Here is a 21,132-nt window from a genome sequence, read left to right on the forward strand (position 1 = left end):
CGGGTAGAACATGCAAACGCCACCCAGGCGGGGCCGGGATTGAATCCGGATCCTCAGAGCTGAGGCCAACACTTTAACAGCTAACCCACCATGCCCCACCAGAAAATATACTGTATAATTTATTTAAATCAAATGTATGGTACAAACCCATTTTCTGTCATGATCTAATATTTCATTATTTGTACCAACAGGTCTCTGAGATGATCCAGAGGGCCTTGTATCAAAATCTGGTTCAGTTCACCCTGCGGCCTGGGGTCCAGGTCACTGTTTATGTAGCACATCAATCAACAGGTAAGACAGCCACTGTTGTAAAGCTATATTTAGGCAGTTTTAAGTGTGAAGATGTAGAAATTTTAAGGGAAGTTATCTGTTATCTACAGTTTATATCCATAGGTCAGAGCATGATTCGGATTAGCCTTGACAAGCCATATTCAGAAAAGTGACAAAAATGCACTGTGGTCAGATCAGAGTCATCCATTGAAGTTATATGGCTCATTAAAATATTCAGATTACAGCATTTACATTCCCATCAGAACATTTTTAAGAATAATTTTGTTTTTGACTCAAACTTGGAATGAAAATGTCAACAAACAAAAAAATACATTGCTCACCAAACCAAGCCAACTATGAACTATAAATTTGAAAGGTTGCTTCCAATTTTTTTTTTTTTTTTTTTTTATCCACAATGATATCCTTGTCTTTTTTTCTTGGTGTAAAACTGAATTATTACTTGCAAAATATCTTAAGGAAAGCATGTTGAAAGATGGATGATGCTCTCAAACAGTTTTAAGGTTAATGTTAAGTTGCCTCCTATATTTAAAATATAGAATTAGCTTTTTGTGCACTGTCTTATCTGTGCTTTTATCCTCGATCAGGCCATTCCAAGGTGGCATTTTAACATTACACACCTTCTCCTCCTACACTTTCTACTTTGTCTTCAGACCAGACCTTTCTCACTCAAAAAAGAGAAAATCTCAGCCAGTTTCACCACTTTTTCTTCTTTTATTCATATACTCTGACATTCATGGCATCTTAGAGCAACAGCATTTCTTTTTTTAATTTTGTTTTTACTTTTGCCAGAAGAAGAGTAAACAAAAGCAACATGTCTAGCTCAACTTTGCTCTATGTTGCCCAGACTGTGTTGCTGACTAAGGCTTTGCTGGTGGGCGCTGACATTATAAACCACATGGATGGGCTGCGTAAATACTATAACATTTGTAATTCTGAGTGATCACGGGCAGCAGTTCTAACAGTTCTGATGATGAGATGTTTTTGTTCTTGCTATCTCCTACTCGGAGGCTGCCATGTTATCTAGAGCAGAGCAAAACATTTCTTTATTGGAAGCAGATGTATGATAATTATGATCACAATTATTCCTACATTTCCCCCCTGTTTATCCTCCATTTGCTACCACATTTTCTAGAGCAAAGCAAAGCATTCTTCATTGCAGGCAGAAGCAGTTACTTAATACTATTTACGATTATTTCTACATTATCCTGTTTATCCTACATTTGCTCAAATCCTTGAATCATCTAAGAGATCGCCCTTTCGGCTTACTCTCGGAGGAAAATATAGCATTAATTACTTGTAATCCTCTGGATCAGAGAACAGGTCTGGAAGAGAAGTCATAACGTCATCATCGTGGTCAACAATATCACTGTCATTATTCTGTTGTGCCAACAGTGGACACAGTGCCAATTTTGAATTTGTCGGGGCAATAGCAGTGGTTATAAGTTGGTTAAGTGATGCCTTTATGCAGGGAATACAACAACATCCACACAATGCAAGAAAAGCTGCAAACAGCTATAGAAACGAGGACAGAGAACACCAAATTTTTAGATTTGCCAAACTTTTTTTTTTCTTCCCACCACTCAGACCTGGCTGATGTGTTTACACCAGAGTGCTCCTTCATCTTGTGGTTCAGGGTGTGGAGGCCTTGAATGGCCCTTGTGCGTGATCCATCAGGTGCTGTGATATTTGGAATAAACAACACTGGTCACCGAACATTGAGCAGTCGCCATCCTTCTCGGCCAGGAGCATGTCGACTGCTATGCGCTGCTGGAACGTCATGAGTGAGGTTGCAGCTGTTTTTTCCCTTATGGCAAGAAAGCCTGCTTCCGTATAATTACCTAGTTTCTGTACATTGTAATGTATGCAGTTCATTCTGTCAACATTTTTATTCGGGGTTATCCATAACAAGATGGATTTCCATCCTGCAGCAATCTCGTTAACCAACTTATACTCATCTGGTATGCAGTTGGGATGCCATTTGCATCAATGTATGTCAGATCTCTATCTTTCCAAGAGTACCTTTGCCTCCGGGAGAACCCAAGGGGAGGTCCAAAGATGGATGCGGCCAATTGTATATCCTCTGCTTTTGATGGAAACACAGTCACGGATAAGAGCAGTGATACCAGTGCACACGTTCCTGCTGCATTTATCAGTGTGTCATACAACTTTTGACCAACACACCACCACAACAAATCGCTGCAAGGGAGCAGTGGGGCAGTTTGCAGATCGATATCATGACACCATGTTTTGTTGAGACTTCCCACCTTAAAATCTATCCCTGTAAAGCTAACACAGGAGAAATTAGCCAATGCAACATTAGTAGAAAATATCAGTTTATCATTTACTGCCTTAGTTGTTGGATAAACACTTTTCTATTTCTGACAAGTGGTGTTAGGAGTTGTTTTTGTCATTACCTCCAGGGTACATTGTGTTGGGATTTCTGTTGGAATGACATGCATTAGTGGCCCAGGGCCCATGCATGTGATTTAACTATAGTTTACTTTGTTAGCTGCATTCTACATTGATAACAACCAGTTTTGTTTCCTATTTGTAAAAAAAAGATAATCATAATAATGAAGAAATGTTCCTCAGGCTTTTTCGATAAAAATACTCCCTCCATAGTATACGTACTCTTTTGTATGGTGACTCCCGCATCATTGTTTACCAATGTTATTTGAAATGACGTTGTGCCTCTTTATCTCGTGTGGTAGGCATAGTTGACTGAGTATAATTATTGGTTCTGTTGTTATGCATTTTTGTCAGCTTTACAGGTGTCCAAAAGTAGCATATGAACAAAAATATCATTACGGCTGTCAATGTTCCAGCCCAACATGCTATCATATTATTTAGCCATTTTGAAGTCATGTCGATCAAGTCACCCCTAAATGAGTCAAGTGTCTTTTAAATCTTCACCAGCCTTCGTGTATTTTCAGATACTATAAATCTGCACCCACCGTATGCTGGACTTTGCTCACCTTTCCCCTTGGGTGACTCAGCTGAGATGACCTTTTACAGTGTGTAAGGTGTATCCACGTGTTTCTTTCTGCTATTTTGTCCATATCATTCAGCTCTTGCTCAGTCTATGCCAGTGTTCGGGTAAAACTGCATGTACAGTGGATGCTAATTCATAAACAGACAAAGGATGAATAGACAAATGGCAGTAATAAGGTTATTAAAGCACAGTAACTTGTTATTTATTTATTTTATTTATCTGATGGTGTAGTGCAGGGATGTCAAACTCATTTCTCTTGCGGGCCACGTTGCAGTTAGGGTTTCCCTCAGAGGGACATTTTGAGTGAAGGCAGCGTGGGATCGATTCCCGCTCAGTGATGGTGTCGACATCTGCACTGCGACTGACTGGCGACCAGTTTGCCGTGTAGTCTGCCGCTGCCCAAAGTTAGCTGGGATTGGCTCCAGCTCTCTCTCCGAATAAATGCAGAAGGTTTGCATCAGGAAAGGCATCTGGCGTAAAAAAATCAAAATGACAGTTACTGCCGCACCACCAAGACAATGGCACAAAAATGGCTTTACACAGCAATTCTGATAAAATAAATTTGTTTCTAGTCTTATCAAATTGATGCATGTGAAATTTCCTAGTTATACGTCATTAGAAAACAATGTTTTTTTTGTTTTTCAAAAGAAGTTAATGGATACACAGAATCCCCCACCTTTTTTTTTGTTTGTTTTTGCATTCGTTATCAATTAATAGCATTGGTATGATCTCTGGATCTGTGAAAACAACACAATCTTTTTGCATACAAGTTAAATCCATGGATCATGTAATGGCTTTGTACCAGGGCTACCATTCCCCCTGTTGAGACCTGAGACTTCCCATAGCTCAAGATTGCCGCCCACTTAAAAAATGTATTTGGTAGAATTTTTTTTTTTTTGTATCTGTGCTGACATAAATCCCATTTTGTAGTGTAGTACCTTATTTTTTCCACATTTTTAGTTCTACTGGTAAGCTTTGTTGTTGCATTTTGTTTAACACATCATCTCATAGTGTGTCTTCATTGGTTACATGGTCAGATAATCCCATAAAGGTTTTGGCTGCTGCTTCTTTTGCTGTTTTATCTGTAAATCCATTTCCTAATGATTTTTTGTCTGTATTTGATGTGTGTACCACTCATTTACATATGGCTATTTCTTTTGGTAATTGAACTGCTATGAGCAAATGTTGTAGTAGCTCTGCATGTGTCACTGTGTTCCCTGTAGTTGTTGCTATTCCTCTATTTTTTCCAGTATTGTCTGTGTAGATTGTGATACCACCGTGAATACAGCAGAATCTGGTCTCAGATTGTTTTAAACTGTCCAATAAAATATTGTCTGTACAGTTCAGTCGTCCCAATCCAAATCTGGTTCTTTTTCTGTCCAATCAGGAACATTTCGTACTACCAAAACAAATTGTCCCAAACTCTTCCACTCCCGTTGTAATGACGTGTGTGGTGGTGTCCATTCCTTGTGTAGTGCATTTAGTTTGTCAGTCAGTCTTGTTCCTGCCACCATGACTAATGTACCATCTGAGTACAGATTATCAATCATGATTTTGTCTGGTGTGGGCTGTTATAAGTTTATCTTATACTACATAGTCACATGCAATGAGTCACTTCCTGCGTCATTTTGTGGTTGTTCAATTATGTCTCGAGCCGTTTGGAGCAAGAAATCTCCTGTTCTTGTAGGAGGTTTGTTTGGAATATCTAAGGTGTAATATTAGAGTGCTGGATTCCTATTTTGTAAGATATTTAACTGTCCTCCCAGTAATTCCTTTTTTTTTTCTTTTTACTTCTATATTTCCTGTCAGAGAGGTAATTAAGCCCAGTCCTAGTTTCAGCAAGCCATCTCTTCCCAACAAACGTATGGGACAAATTAAAAAGTTTGGGAGCATTAGTTGTGACATTTTTGATGGGGAGATGGCTGCTCTCTTCCTCATCTGCGGCCACAATTATTAAATGTTTCGCATAAAGCTCCATAAATTTCTTCTTCAGGAATGCCACTGTTTGCTTTAAAACATGCAGTCATTCCAATTCTATATTCTTCAAATGGTTCGTTGTTGTTTTAATTTGCTCTTCCAGTGGCAGAAAAATGTTTTTTTTTTTTTTTTTAATCTAGCAGAGGTGCGCAATATTAACCCTTGAACTCCCTGCTGCTGTGAGAAAGTACTTTGCTGTCATCCAAATTTGTTGTAGTTCTACACCATTTAAGGGGTAACATTTTCTCAAGTCTTCCGTTCCCTGGACGAATTATGTTACATCAACTTTATGAGATGTGATACCTTTTATGGCCGTTTTCGCATCATCTTGAGTCCAGCTTTTTGTTGTTGTTGTTGTTGTTTTTTTTGTGTGTGTGTGTGTTTCTCTTATTTTATGCTGCAGGTTAACTATATATATTTTTTGTGTGTATGTTGAGCGGGCCAGCAAAGTCATATTGTGTTATCCAGAAATTTAGACCTTCTTTCTAAAAACTTCTAGTCCTTACACATTATTATTATTTTTTCAGATATTATATTTCAACTATTTTGATATTTAGCAACTATTTTGCAATTTGTTTTTCCCCTGTTGGAGTCATTGGTTCACCTAGGGTGACTATACTGACTTCCCCTGAACAGGGTGACAATTACATTCTGTTTGAGGTAATTCTCAAGCTTCTACCACAATTGGCGGATATTTTTTCCTCTGCATCCTCAAATAGTTGTCACTCAATTTCCTGTTCAAATGAGGTACCCAACCTCCACTCACACTTTTACACATGCACACGTTTCACGGAGCTCACGTACAGGACACACCTTGCCCTTTTCTCAGTTTTATAGACTAATTAGTCTACTCGATAGGGACTAGTATTCTCGACGTTTGGTTCTGCCGCAGTTACCCAGACTCGCATTCACTCATTCCTCATGAGTGTGGGAGTTTCCTACTCACCAGAGATGTCTTCACTTCCTTCGCTTCTCGTCAACCCTCAGCCTCCAGGCGCAAGGTCGAGGCCCAGTCCCGGAAAGGGTCTCAAGATGTTACAAAAAGGAGACGGCAAGCAAAACAGTTTGAAACAAGGTGTACATGTTTGTTCATGTGCGTGTGGATGTGTGGAAGATTGCTGAATACATGTGTGGTCATCATTTCTTTAACAGGCAGCAGTTCGAACAGTTCTGATGATTAGATGTTTTTGTTCTTGCTATCTCCTGCTCGGAGGCTGGCCGGAATCAGGCCAGTGCCACATTTGATCACCTCAGGAGAGCTCACTTCTGTCGGCCTCTCAGGCCTGTCTTCATCCTCAACACTGCTCCCTCCTTCTTAAAACAATTTAGCCCACTTGTAAAAAAAAATTTCGGCTGAAACATGTGGAAACCATACACAGTTGACGTTTTCCTGTGAATTTCAACTGATTTACATCCTTCAGCAACCAAAAACATGATAATAGACCACTGTTCAATCCGAGAGTATGCTTCTTGGTTGGCCATCTTTTTTATTCGCCAAAACTCAGTTTTCTTTTTAAACCTAGAATAGACATTAACTCTAGGTGAAAAAGATGTACAGTAATTCATTTTTCGCGGTTAATTAGGACCAGAATCACCCGTGAAAAGTGAAAAAACGTGAAGACACGGGGGAAATGTTTGTTTGGGTACCTGAATGTTTAAAATATGTAAACAGTATTTGTACTTAGCATTTTTGAGAAAAAGAGGTATTTACTAAATCTTGAATGATAATACCTTATAAATATAAAATATAAAGTATTATAAATTTATAATAAAAATATAATTACTAAATACTTGTATTATATTACTGTAATGCAGTCCGATAGGGGCACAAGCCAGTCCAATCTGTAGGCCGGTCCCAAGCCCGGAAAAATGCAGAGGGTTGCGTCAGGAAGGACATCCGGTGTAAAACTGTGGCAAACAAACATAAGCGTTCATCTAAAGAATACAATACCGGATCGGTCGTGGCCTGGGTTAAGAACGCTCGCCCCCAGCAACGTTAACCTGCAGGGCGTCGGTGGAAATTCAGCTACTGTGGGTCGAAGACCAAGAAGAGGAGGAAGCCGAATTCGGTTTCGGTTTAAAAAAAAACGAAAACCGGTTATAACCAGTTATTTGTAACCGGTTGCGATCCCTAATGCGCACCTACAGTTGTGCTGCTAGAAGTCAGGCTTTATGAACGTAGTTCAATACACGAAGACGGACTCGTTAAAGGCACAGATCGTGTGGACTTTAAAAGTGATCTGCAGCCATTACAGTTACAAATCTTGTGAAAATAATTCGAAAGTGTTTGCAGTCATGTTCCCAGACAGTGACATTGCTAAAAACTACCACTGTGGGGAAAGGAAGACTTCGTACCTGGCTACATTTGGCATCGCTGCCCACTTTTCATCTCTACTGCCTCAAAGTCAAAAAAGCCAGAATAGAGACTGACATATCAACGCTTATTGAGAAGGCTGACAGGCTGTGCGAGGAGGCAGAAGAAAAGAGGAATCTGAGGTTTATCACCGAGGCCAATGCACTCAGAGGCAGAGCAAAGGACAAGAGAGCCACTTTGGCACCTCTGCAGCAACAAATAGAGGAGGCACTTGGTAGGCTCAAGGAGCTAGAGTAGGGGTCCTGAAACAGACATCAGTAGAAGACATTTGTGTATATAGTTGCAATTGTAGTTAGAATCTGTTTTTCTGTATACTGTTATGTGAAGACGTTGACAATGGGCATATCAATGAGAACTACCACAAGGGGTGACAGGTGATCACTGTCACAGGTACTGAGATACTGGAACATTTGATGAACCAAGGACGGTTGATGGCACCATTGGGTGAGTCTTTTTTCCTTACTCTTGATTTCCCACGACGGCCCAAATTTTTTTGTGTCGGCCCTAAATTTTTTCCGTGTCAGCCCCTAAGAAAGCCCTTAAAAAGCCCTTAAATTTTTTTGTTCAGACTATGAACCCTGTGAAGAAGTGATGGGGAAGTACGGCATCCAGGAAAGGAACTTTGAGGGACAGACGGTGGTGGACTTTGCAAAAAAAAAAGATGGAAATCGCTGTAGTGAACACTTTTTTCCAGAAAAGACAGGAAGATAGTTACCTACAAGAGTGGAGGTAGAAGCATGCAGGTGGATTACATTTTGTGCAGGCGATGTAATTTAAAGGAGGCTACTAACTGTAAGGTAGTGGTAGGGGAGAGGCCCCGTAGCTCAGTGGTTAGAGCACTGGTTTGGTAAACCAGGAGTTGTGGTTTCACATCCCACTGGGGCCTCCACTCCCTGAGAAGGGTTGCGTCAGGAAGGGAATCCGGCGTAAAAATTGTGCCAAAAATTGTGCGTTTATCTGAGATGACACGCTGTGGCGACCCCAAAAGGGACAAGCTGAAAGAAACTTACTTACTTACTAAGGGAGAGTGTAGCTCGACAGCATGGGATGGTGTTGTGTTTGATAATTGGTGGTCAGTAGGAAGATTAAGAAGACAAAGGTAGAGCAGAGAACCATGTGGTGGAAGTTGAGAAACGAAGAATGATGTGCGGCCTTTTGGAAAGAGGTGAGACAGGCTCTCGATGGACAGGAGGAACTCCCAGAAGATTGGACTACTACAGCCAGGGTGATCAGTGAGACAGGCAGGAGAGTGAGAGAGGCTTTGTGTGTCTTCTGGTAGGGAAGGGGAGAGGGAAACTTGGTGGTAGAACCCCAAAATACAAGAAGTCATACAATGAAAGAGATTGGGGAAGAAGTGGGACACAGAGGGGAATGGGGAGAGGCGAAAGGAATAGATTGAGATGCGATGTAGGACAAAGGTAGTGGTGGCGAAGGCTGAACAAGAGGCATATGACGACATGGCTAAGAGGGAAACAGATGACACACTGTGGGGACCCCTAATGAGACAAGCCGAAAGGAAAAGAAGAAGATATTCATAAATGAATGCACTATCTTCATGTGGCATGGAAACAGACATGGAGACAGGCTCTCCATGGACAGGAGGAGCTCCCAGAAGACTGGACTACTACAGCCAGGCTTTGTGTGTCTTCTGGTAGGAAAGGGGAGAGGGAAACTTGGTGGTGGAACCCCAAAATACAGGAAGTCATACAATGAAAGAGATTAGTGAAGAAGAAGTGGGACACAGACGGGAATGGGGAGAGGTGAAAGGAATACATTGAGATGCGACATCGGGCAAAGGTAGTTCTCTAGTTGTGGGGAGGAAGATTAAGAAGACAAAAGTAGGGCAGAGAACCATGTGGTGGAAGCTAAGAAAGGAAGAATGTTGCGTGGCATTTTGGAAAGAGGTGACACAGGCTCTTGGTGGACAAGAGGAGCTCCCGAAAGACTGGACGACTACAGCCAGGAGAGTCTTGTGTCTTCTGGTAGGAAAAGGGAGAAGGCGACTTATTGGTGGAACCCCAAACTACAGGAAGTCACACAAGGAAAGAGATTAGCGAAGAAGAGGTGGGACACTGAGAGGACTGGGGAGAGGTGAAAGTAATACATTGAGATGCGATGGAGGGAAAAGGTAGAGGTGGCGAAGGCTAAACAAGAGGCATAAGACAACATGTACACCGGGTTGGATGAGAAAGAAGGAGAAAAGGATCTCTACAGGTTAGCCAGACAGAGGGATAGAGATGGGAAATATGCGCAGCCGGTAAAGGTGATTAAGGATAGCGATGGAAATATGTTGACTGCTGCCAGTAGTGTGCTAAGTTGATGGAAAGAGTACTTTGAGAAATTGATGAAGGAGAGCAGACTTCAATGGTTTGGACATGTTCAGAGACGAGAGAGAGATAGTATATTGGTAGAAAAGTTCTGAGGAGGGAGCTGCCAGGTAAAAGAGTGAGAGTAAAACCAAAGAGAAGGTTGATGGATGTTGTAAGTAAAGACATGAGGCCAGTTGGTGTTAGAGAGGAAAATGCAGTAGATATGGTCGGATGGAAAAAGATGCCACGCTGTGGCGACCCCTAACGGGACAAGCCGAAAGGAAAAGAAGAAGACTGTATTATATTACTGTATAGTTACTATTCATCACTCGGAGACACCTGATGGAGCCAGCGAGTGGGTGTCAGAATCTTTTATCAACAGTACAGCATTTATAATTTGCATACTTGATGCAAAAATTACACCAGTACAAGTGTCTCGTTGAACAATAACATTGAAATAACATTTTTATTGCAGTACAGAAAGTCTCAAACTAAGTAAACACGTGATGTGTGTATAGCACCGAATGTCGAATGCACTGGTGTGATGTCACTTCCGGTGGACCGCTATCCCATCGCTTCCTCTCCGTTGGTGTGGCGCCCCTTCCTCGACAAGAGGAACTTTTCCTCGTGAGGATAACGCTGGATGTGTCTCGCTCACCATCTCCAGCCGATATTAGCCACATCTCCATGAAACCTCTTTTTATTTCTTTAGGGGGTCCGAAACTTAACAAACACAACAAACGTGAAAAATAAAGCAACCGTGAGTCAAACAACCATAAGCAAGCAAAGCAAATGTGAGTCAATGTAAGCATATTAAGTGTAGAAAAGGATCATTCAATGCAAAACAAGAGAGCATATATGAGATAAATATATGTACAATTAATCAATTTAATCCAACACCTTGTATAAGGACATAACGGCGTCAACACAATTGCTAAACTCGACAGTTTATACCATATTATCGCATGATTTTGAAATTTTTCATATTGCCGAAAAGCCTCATCCTCAAGGGAGTGAATCCCTCATTGCAGCTTGAGGTTCATCATCACACATTTTGCTTCCTTATTAAAAGTTATTGAAGTGATTTTACGGATGTACGGATCATTCTTTATGTAGCGCGCCACTGATTCATTCATGTCACAATGCCACCTCAAAAGCGTAACTTCTGCTGTGTTTGATCATATGCAAAAGTTGAACTTTTTTGCCGATCAATCAGCTTTTTCCTCAGTCACCAGGCCTTCCATTGTCACGCATACACTCTAACAGTGTAGAAAATGGCAAGGAGGAGGGAGGGAGGGAGAAAGAGAGTTGCTGGGTGGAGATTAAATGATGCAGTCAATAAGCTAAAAAGCCTATCTGGATTTTTTTTTTTTTTTTTTGGTTTCTTGAAGTGATATTGTCACGACCTAACGGTGAGGGGGAGGACCCAAATGCAGGGCTCCGGAGACGCAGAGGCAGTTCGGGAAAAGTGTTTATTCGTGCCAAGGTCGGGGATCAGGCAGACAGTCAACTGGAGCAGCGGTAACAAGGACATCAGGCGCGTAGAAGCCAGGTCACCGGGCAAGCAGGGATAAGTACACGGGAGATCAGTCAGAGAGAGCAGCAGTATGACAGGCAGTGGTTGATACACCGGGATCCAGGATCAGGAACAAAGAAGTGCTGGAACGAGGCATGGATGCAACGATCTGGCAAAGCCAGACTGTCCGTGGGTCCTATATATACTAGGGTTCATTATCACCCGTGAGGCGCAGGTGTGCGCCTCCTAAAATAATTTCACTTCTTCACCTATAATGCCATTGACAAAGTTTGTCAGTTCCAGAATTTCTCCCATTAGTCTGTTCTATCAAGGTTCCACTGTATTACATAGATTCAACACAGAGTAGATTGTTTTAATGATTGTAGCTTGCGACCAATAAAAACCCCAAACTCATTTACTCAAGAAATTAGACATTATCCATCCATCCATTTTCTGAGCCGCCTTTCCTCACGAGGGTCACAGGAGTGCTGCACCCAAACCCAGCTGTCACCGGGCAGGAGGGAGGGTACGCCCTGAACAGGATACCAGCCAATCGCAGGGCACATGGAGACAGACTACAGTTGCACTCACAATCACACCTAGGGCCATTTTATAGTCTCCAATTAATGCATGTTTTTGGGATGTGGTAGGAAATCAGTGTGCCTTGAGAAAACCCACGCAGGCATGGGGAGAACATTCAAACTCCACACAGGCAGGCCCAGGATTTGAACCCCTGTCATCAGAACTATGAAGCCATTGCTCTACAGCTGCGCCACAGTGTAGAAACAAAAATCATGGAATTTGCCTTCTGAAAAATTATTCCCATGTGTTTAATAAAGTTTCTACAATTTACTGAGATGCACTAGATATGTGTCTGTACTGTAAATAAACTCTTATGGCTACAGTCCATAATTTTCATCTCAAAGACATGATTTATTTCTGTGGAAATAAAGTTGTTGTGTGGTAACATTTATGATGTTTACTTTTGTCTTTTTCTTTGCAGCACCACTAATGGAGAGCAACAATAACCACAGTACCTCTGCTATCCTGATGCTCCTATCAATTGTAGTTGTGGGTTTAGCTGTATTTGTCATCTATAAATTCAAGAGGTAAAATATTCATAAAATGGCATGCGTACTCCAGGTGGGAAGTCAAAGGTGGCCTTGCTTGTTTGTGATGAAGCTATGGAAACAAAAGCTTGAGAGGTTTTATTTAGTGTTGCTCGCTGCTCAGCAAAAGTCTTAAGCTTAAGCAGAATTCCTTGGAAAGGAATAGTCTTTTCACTTCATACATATTCTAAAATACGGTGGAAGTCTTTTGTTTGGTCATTCTTTTCAAACGAAATGTCACTCAGTCGTCATCGTTTATCAATAGTAAGTCCTTTGAATGTCGGCAAATGACCTTTCTCAAATGTTAAATACGTCTTCTCACCAAGGTGTTGTTGCACAGTCATAGGGCACGAGTTACCTTGACAATTTAGACAGTCAAAAGAAAAGAGCAAAATCTTATCAACTATACTAGTAGTTGCTGACATGTCATATCACATTGAGAGATTAAATATTACAAAAAGTATGCCACTGGTATGCTTTTAGGAGAGCAGTATAAGTGTGGTTAATACACTTAATGTGGGCAGACTCTTGTTTAGGTTAGGCCACACCCTTTATCCATTTACCTCAAATGTAAATATTTTCTCAAGGAAGATCCCAGGCCTCAACGTCTATGCACAGATGCAGAACGAAAAGGAACAAGAAATGATCAGTCCAGCTAATCCAACAGAGTCCACGCCCAGGTCACAGGGAGACGTGATTCATTCTTTGGAGACTTTGGACACATCCTTTAACTCACGTCTCATCGGTAAACATGCCGTCTATGGCGTTCCATTTTTTTGTGTTCATTTTGCACACCTCAGTGATTGTGTACTTGTTACATTGTTACGTTATGAAACCCATGGTCTATTTTTCTTTTTCCAGAATTTAAATGGTCCGGACTAGGACTGCATGGAAACTAAAAAGATAAATAAGTATGATGAGCAATACTTCTGTAAACAACAAAGGTTCAGTCAGATCAGAGTGATCTAATGTTTTCTACTGACGTAGGTTGTTTTTCCAACTAACTGATCAGTTTTGTAAATATGGCAACTAACCGATCTGTTCTGTAAATATTCATTTAAGTTAATAACTAATATAATAATAGTAAGTATTAAGACAAGAATTATCAGAATTATATTTCCCACAAAGAATTATGTTGTACTTTCAAAATAATAAACACAGGTATCTACCATGGCGGTACGGTGCCGCAGCTGGAAAGTTTTGGCCTCAAAGTTCTGAGATCCAGGGTTCAATCCCGGCCCCGCCTGTCTGGAGCATGCATGTTCTCCCCGTGCCTCTGTGGATTTTCCCTGGGGACTCTGGTTTCTTCCCACATCCTAAAAACCATGCAACATTAATTGGACACTCTGAATTGCCCCTAGGTGTGATTGTGAGTGTGACTGTTGTCTGTCGTCATGCGCCCTAGAATTAACTGGCAACCAGTTCAGGGTGTACCCTGCCTGCCACGTTGACAGCTGGGATCGGCTCCAGCACTCCCGTGACCCTTGCGAGGGTAAGCGGCTAAGAGAATGGATGGATTGATGTATCTATATACCATTACCTTTATTTATTCATTTATTATTTAACAGATTCTTTCACAGTTCACCATTACATATATTTCCTATTTTCCCCGTAAGTGTCAGGATGGGTGTAATAATAAATAGCTATATGAAGTGACAAGAAGGCGATGTTAACTTGATTGCAAGGTTTGTTTCCCTTTGCCAAAAAAAAAAAAAACAAAAAACTGGTTAAACAAGGTCTTCTTCAGTAATTAAGAAAATAGATCTATAGATTGGTTAAAGATGCCTGGCCTTGGATCAAAATATGAAATATTCAGCGATTGTATGTATAAATGATACATATGAATGCAATGCTTGCCATTCAAAACAGTGCATTGAAATAATTACTGCTCACTAATGTTCGAAGAGATGAAAGAACTACAGGTTACTGGAATATGTTAGTTCAGTTTATGGAATTACACTATCAAAGTTTAGGCAAAATGTTTTTTTGTAAATATCTATCGAGTCTCTGGAATTTACCATTACCATCAGACAATATTTCCTCAGATAAAATGGTGTTGGACGACATTTCAGATGAATGATACAGGAGCATGGTACAAAGATGATTTGTTAGGATTTGCTGTTTAATTTAAAATTTTAAAAAATTTAGCTGTGACAGCCTTTTAAGACTCTCAAGAGACATATAAATATAAAAAACTGTAAAAAACTGAATTATACACAGGAAATGTAAAGAAAAATAGAGGGCAGTGCAATCTTGAACAGGTGCATTTTTAGCTTAGGTTTAACATGGTTAAAGAGACTGAGTTGTGTTTGAGTTTGCCGTGGAGGTGGATTCTTCCTGAAGTTCACAATCATCACCACCGTCTTGAACGTGTTCAGCTCCAGATGCTGACAGCTACACCAATGTTCCAGCCCCTCCATTTCCCGTCTATAAACAGAGTCATCACCATCTTTGATGAGGAGGATAACTGTGGTGTTGTCTGCAAACTTGAGGAGTCTGGCAGCTAGTTCATCTAAGAAAGTTCAGTCTGATGCCATTACGTCTGAGACTGGGTTGTCTGGTGGTAAATAGTATAGATGTAAGTATAATGCATAATTGCAAACACTTGACTTGCTTTCCTGACTCTGCTTTTCCTAAGGTTCAATTGTGCATGTTATTAAACGTAATTCCATCAACTTGCCATATATGTTCCTGAGACCTATTGTTGATTCATTCCACATTTCAACTGAACATGTGACCCATACTTACAATGTACTCATCTACCGTAGAAGTCTTTAGATTTCAATTCGCCCGTAGACTGGATGTTGAGATGCATACATCCGCTCTGGAGGGAATATCAGAATCTACAGCACACTTAACAGCAGATAAAGTTGCTAGATTTGTGACTTAAGTTAAAAAATGTTCACTGTACTTGTCAATCGATAGATTAGAAAGTTGTTAAATATCAATAGCAACAAATTTGTCAATTGGCAAAACTACCTTTGAGATAGCTTCTTTTCTGGATCATGTATTATTGTGTGACCAGTTTCACCAATGTATTAGTATGGACGCAATTGAGATATAATGACATTTGATTTGAATCAGTGGGCAAACAATGAATGTTACATCATATATTTATTAAAGACGCTATAAAGTGAATTCAGGGTTTTTTTTTTCTGCAAACCTGTAGAATGTAAATTTAGAATACTATTATTTGCAATTCCTTTTCAACCTAATGCATACTCAACGGAAGACACAACATATTGTAATGTTCAAACTATAAAACTTAGTTTGTTTCTAAATACTCCCTCATTTTGAATGTGATACCTACAATATGTTCCTAAAGCCTGGTACTGTGGCATGTTTACCAGTGTTACATCACGTTTTCTGTCAACAACACTCAATATGTGTTTGGGAACGGAGGACACTCATTGTTGAAACTTTTGTAGATTGAAGTCTTTCCCATTGTTGTTTGATCCACATCCTCAGTCGATCAACAGTCATGGGTCTCTGTTGTTGTATTTTTCACTTCATAATGCGCCACACAATTTAAATGGAGGACAGGTTTGGTCTGCTGGCACACCAATCAAGTACTCACACTCTTATTTTACAAAGTCACACTGTGGTAACGTGCAGAATATAACTTGGTAATGTCTGTCTGAAATAGGCTGGAATGTCCCTGAACAAAAGCTAAAAAATGTATTAAAATATTAATGGTTCCTTTATAGATGAAATGTTGACTTGTCAAACCACAGCACACTTTTGCATTTCTCGTCAGTCCATCCATGAGCAAATAGGGCCGTGAAGATCTGATGACGTTTCTCTGTGTTGTTGATGTATGGTGTTTGCTTTGCATGATGGAGTGTTAACTTCCATTTGTAGATGTAGTGACCAACTGTGATGACTGAAGTATTCCTGAGCACACATGGCAATGTTCTTAACACAATGATGCTGGTTTTTAATGCAGTCCTGTCTAATGAATCGAAGGTTTCGGGGATACAGTGTTGGTTTTCAGCCTTGCAGCTTAAACTGCCACTGACACCTAAAACATAAAATTTAATATGTTACTAACCAAAAAAAAGTCAGCTGTAATGGACTAATCCGTTTGTTCACAGCACGTCAGAATGTTGTTGTATATCGCTTTTTTCATTTCCCACCGTAAAAAGTCTCGAGGATTTTGTGTTGAAGAAGAACCAGGATGTAACGTTTTTTTGCAATAGCGGAGTCGAGTGTTTATACCTATTGTACCGGGGAGAAATTACCTGTTTTTTCTGCGTGTTAGCTAAAATACCAGCTCGTTGTTTTGGTGGATTTTGCGCGAACACTCGGGAGGATGATTCACTCTTGACACGTTTCCAAATGTTCTTCATGAAAAATGTATTGCACAGGTGCAAAGTACGAAAGCTTTGTGTGTTCTAAATGACAAGTACCGTAATTTCTCAAGTATAATGCATCTTGAAGTATAAAGTGCACCTCAAAAGTTGACCTAAAAAATCTGGAAAACCCTTCTATCAATGTACAATGTGCACCACCAATTTGGTGCTATCCATATGGTCAAAATAATGGGAATTTTCTGAATTTCTATTTTGTGAAGTATATACTTTTATTGTTTGTAATTGTATAGTTTTTCAAAAATTGTCTGTACAACAATCATTAATAATAATCTTTGTGAATGTACTGCAGCGGTAATATATATCTTGGGACAGGCCACAGGACACGCTTGTCCTGGTCCCTGCAATTGTCAGAACAGAATCCCTCAACCAACTAAACACTCCGGTGACCCTTGTTAGGATAAGTGGCTAAGAAAATGGATGAATGGATAAATGGATGGATGTTGATAACACATATTACAGTCTTAAACTATTTAGTGTTTAGCATCAACATATTTTTGCATTAAACATTTGTGCAGTTTATTCACTACATTTCACATCCTTGGCCAATACTTCAAGAGAAGCATCTGACTCATCCCCAATCTGAAAAATATCCATCATTGCTACCTTTGGTGCATCACTGTCAAACTCATCATTGATGACTTGGTCCAGTTCTGGAGCAATATTGAACAGTGATCCTGTCATCCTCTGTGCCATCTATGGTGTTTGTGAGGAAACATTTTTGGAATTCTAAGATTCTTGGTTCTCTTTATTCCTCATTATTGTCCGGGCTTTGAGGGGAAGGTCCACCGTGCTAACAGCACAGACTCTTGCCCCCGTTCGGCTACAATCTGTAGCAGCTCTTCTTAGCGTCAGGTCGCTATCAAAATGAGAGCTCGGACTACTGCACGTAGAAATGAGCGTAAGGGACATTTAAAAAAAAAAAAAAAAACGGCATTTTAATTGTGTTTGCGATCCCGTTTATTTGATTTTATTTTTTTTTAAATGATCATACGATCGTAATTTATAGTTTCACCTCACTTTGTTTTGCCTCCAGTTTGGCCGCCTCAGGTTTGGCAAGAGCGATGACACATTTCTTTTAAAAGTGATTGCAGAACTAGCCCCTGTAGTCGACATTATTTGTCTTCGTTTAAGTTAATATGAACTCACGGGCAGTCGTTTTTTATGCTTGGCGCAGTAGCAACAAATATGCTACGCTAACGATCGTAAAATGCAAAGCTCCCCCAGGTCAGAGTTGAAGTTGATGATGCACTTCACCATAATATATATAAATGTGTAACAAAAGACATCAAATATCATAAAGAAATGTATATGTATACCTTTTTTTAACCACTCAATGTACCTGTATACAACTATACAATATGATTGTATTTTTTTATTTTTCATCCATACATATTTATAATGCGCTCTATTGACTTTTTGAAAATATATTTTGAAAAAATTGCACATTATTTTTGAGAAATTACGGTAGGTGTGTATAGAGCTATTAAAAAAATAGTTGGGGGCGGATAATTTGTCTCAGTTTATATCATAACTTACATGATAATTTAGAATAAATCCCCTTGGTCAAACAAGCAAAATGTAAAAAAAGCACTTGTATTGTGTTTAAGACAATTTAATCACACAATACAATACAAAACGAAACCATGTGGTGGAAGCTGAGAAAGGAAGAATGTTGTTCGGCCTTTCGGAAAGAGTTGAGAGAGGCTTTCGATGGCTAGGAGGAAGTCCCGGAAGACTGGACTACTACAGCCAGGGTGATCAGAGAGATAGGTAGGAGAGTACTTGGTGTGTCTTCTAGTAGAAAAAAGGAGAGGGAGACTTGGTGGTGGAACCCCAAAATACAGGAAGTCATAAGAGGAAATAGATTAGCGAAGAAGTGGGACACTGAGAAGACTGAGGAGAGGCAAAAGGAATAAATTGAGATGCGATGTAGGGCAAAAAAAAAGGTGGAGAAGGCTAAACAAGAGGCATATGAGGTTGGACACGAAAAAAGCAGAAAATGATCTCTCCAGTGTTGTGTGTGTGTGTATTTTTATTCTTTGTTCTCTTTGTTTTTGTATCAAGCTTTTAAGTTGTTATAATTTGGGTCTTCGTGATACTTTCCTTTCATACTTTTAAGTCCTTATAATGTGATGCGGTTTCCTCTAACGCTCTTGTGTCCGTGTGACGCGGAAGCCTGAAATGTTTCAAGGATTACCTATATAAGGACAAAGACGGAAAACGAACCTTCTTCTTACGACCTTACTGCTGCTCTGGGAAACTATGCTCCTTGGAACACTAACTACACGGACGCCTGCTGCCTTTCGTTTTTGGACTGGCTGGACCTTTCGCTAACTTGGAATACCCTCTGGGATGAACATTTGCTTGTTTGAGAACACTCATTCAACCTTGGTGACTAGTCGCCATTGTGGCTCAACTACTCTGTCCTTGAACGCCTATTTTGTGTTAGCTATTTTATCGTGTTTGTGTTGTATTGATGTGTGTGAGATCAAATGGTCAGAAACGCAATACAACTGCCTTATCGTATTTTGCTGGTTCGAACAAAGGGGACATTGTTCTAAATTGGCACGTAACAACAGGTTGGCCAGACAGAGGGTTAAAGAGTGGAAGGATGTGCAGCAGGTAAGGGTGGATAAGGATAGAGATGGAAATATGTTGACCGGTGCCAATAATGTGCTCAATAAATGGAAAGAATATTTCGAGAAGTTGATGAATGAAGAAAATGAGAGAGGAGGAAGAGTAGAAGAGGCAAGTGTGAAGGACCAGAAAGTGGGAATGATTAGTAAGGGGGAAGTTAGAAAGGCACTACAAAGGATGAAAAACGGAAAGGCAGTTGGTCCTGATGACATACCGGTGGAGGTATGGAAGCAATTAGGAGAGATGGCTGTGGAGTTTTTGACCAACTTATTCAACACAATACTACCGGGTGAGAAGATGCCTGAAAAATGGAGGAAAAGTGTGGTAGTTCCCATTTTTAAGAACAAAGGCGATGTTGAGAGCAGTGGGAACTATAGAGGAAAAAAAGTTGATGAGACACACAATGAAGTGATGGGAAAGAGTAGTGGAGGCTAGACTCAGGACAGAAGTAAGTATCTGCGAGCAACAGTATGGTTTAATGCCTAGAAAGAGTAATGCAGATCCATTATTTGCCTTGAGGATGCTCGTGGGAAAGTACAGAGATGGTCAGAAGGAGCTACAAAGACTAGAGAAAGCCTATGACAGGGTACCAAGAGAGGAACTGTGGTACTGCATGCATGCAACTTTGGTGTGGTAGAGAAATATGTTGGAACATAATTCCACAAACCATGTTTGGAGGAAGACAAATGATGAGTTCCATCCCTAGAACACGATCGCTACTGTGAAGCATGGGGGTGGCAGCATCATGCTTTGGGAGTGTTTTTCTGCACATGAGACAGGACGACTCCACTCTATTGAGAGGATGACCGTGGCCATGTATTGTGAGATGTTGGGGGAACAACCTCTTTCCCTCAGTCAGAGCATTGAAGATGGATCGTGGCTGGGTCTTTCAACATGAAAATGACCCAAAGCGCACACCCAGGAAAACCAAGGAGTGGCGCCGTAAGAAGCATATCAAGGTTCTGGCGTGGCCAACCCAGTCTCCAGACCTAAACCCAATAGAAAATCTTTGGAGGGAGCTGAAACTCCGTGTTTCTCAGTGACAGCCCAGAAACCTGCATGATCTAGAGAAGATCTATGTGGAAGAGTGGGCCAAAATCTCTCCTGCAGTGTGTGCCAACCTGGTGAACAACTCCAGGAAACGTTTGACCTCTGTAATTGCCAACAAAGGCCAAATATTACCAAATACTGGTTTTCTCGGGCGTTCAAATACTTATTTGCAGCTGTATCACATGAGTAAAATGTTAAAAAAAATCATACATTGTGATTTCTGATTTTTCTTTTTTGATTATCTCTCACAGTGGACATGCACTTCCGATGAAAATTTCAGACCCCTCCATGATTTCTAAGTGGGAGAACTTGCAATATAGCAGGGTGTTGAAATCCTTATTTTCTTCATCGTATTAATGATACTAATACTGTTTGGACCAGCATTATGTGAGTGTGTGTCCCAACAATGGGTAAAGGTAAGGTAAAAACTAGTTGGTTCATTGATTAATAATTTAATGACTGTCAGATTCCGCTATTCCGAAGGACTATTCAGGAGAAATGTCC

General features: G+C 40.4%; 1 protein-coding gene across 1 annotated transcript in view; it reads left to right on the forward strand.

Moving 5' to 3' along the window:
* Nucleotides 1–13,298, forward strand: part of LOC133506098 (VPS10 domain-containing receptor SorCS1) — a 221,651-nt gene extending 208,353 nt beyond the window's left edge. The window contains exons 24-25 of the mRNA XM_061829867.1: nucleotides 192–291; nucleotides 12,463–13,298. Coding sequence (XP_061685851.1) covers nucleotides 192–291; nucleotides 12,463–12,572 — 210 coding nt within the window. The 3' untranslated portion in view covers nucleotides 12,573–13,298. The remainder of the gene's footprint in view (nucleotides 1–191; nucleotides 292–12,462) is intronic.
* Nucleotides 13,299–21,132: the final 7,834 nt, after the last annotated feature.

This window comes from Syngnathoides biaculeatus, chromosome 9, assembly GCF_019802595.1.
Source record: "Syngnathoides biaculeatus isolate LvHL_M chromosome 9, ASM1980259v1, whole genome shotgun sequence".
NCBI lineage: Eukaryota > Metazoa > Chordata > Actinopteri > Syngnathiformes > Syngnathidae > Syngnathoides > Syngnathoides biaculeatus.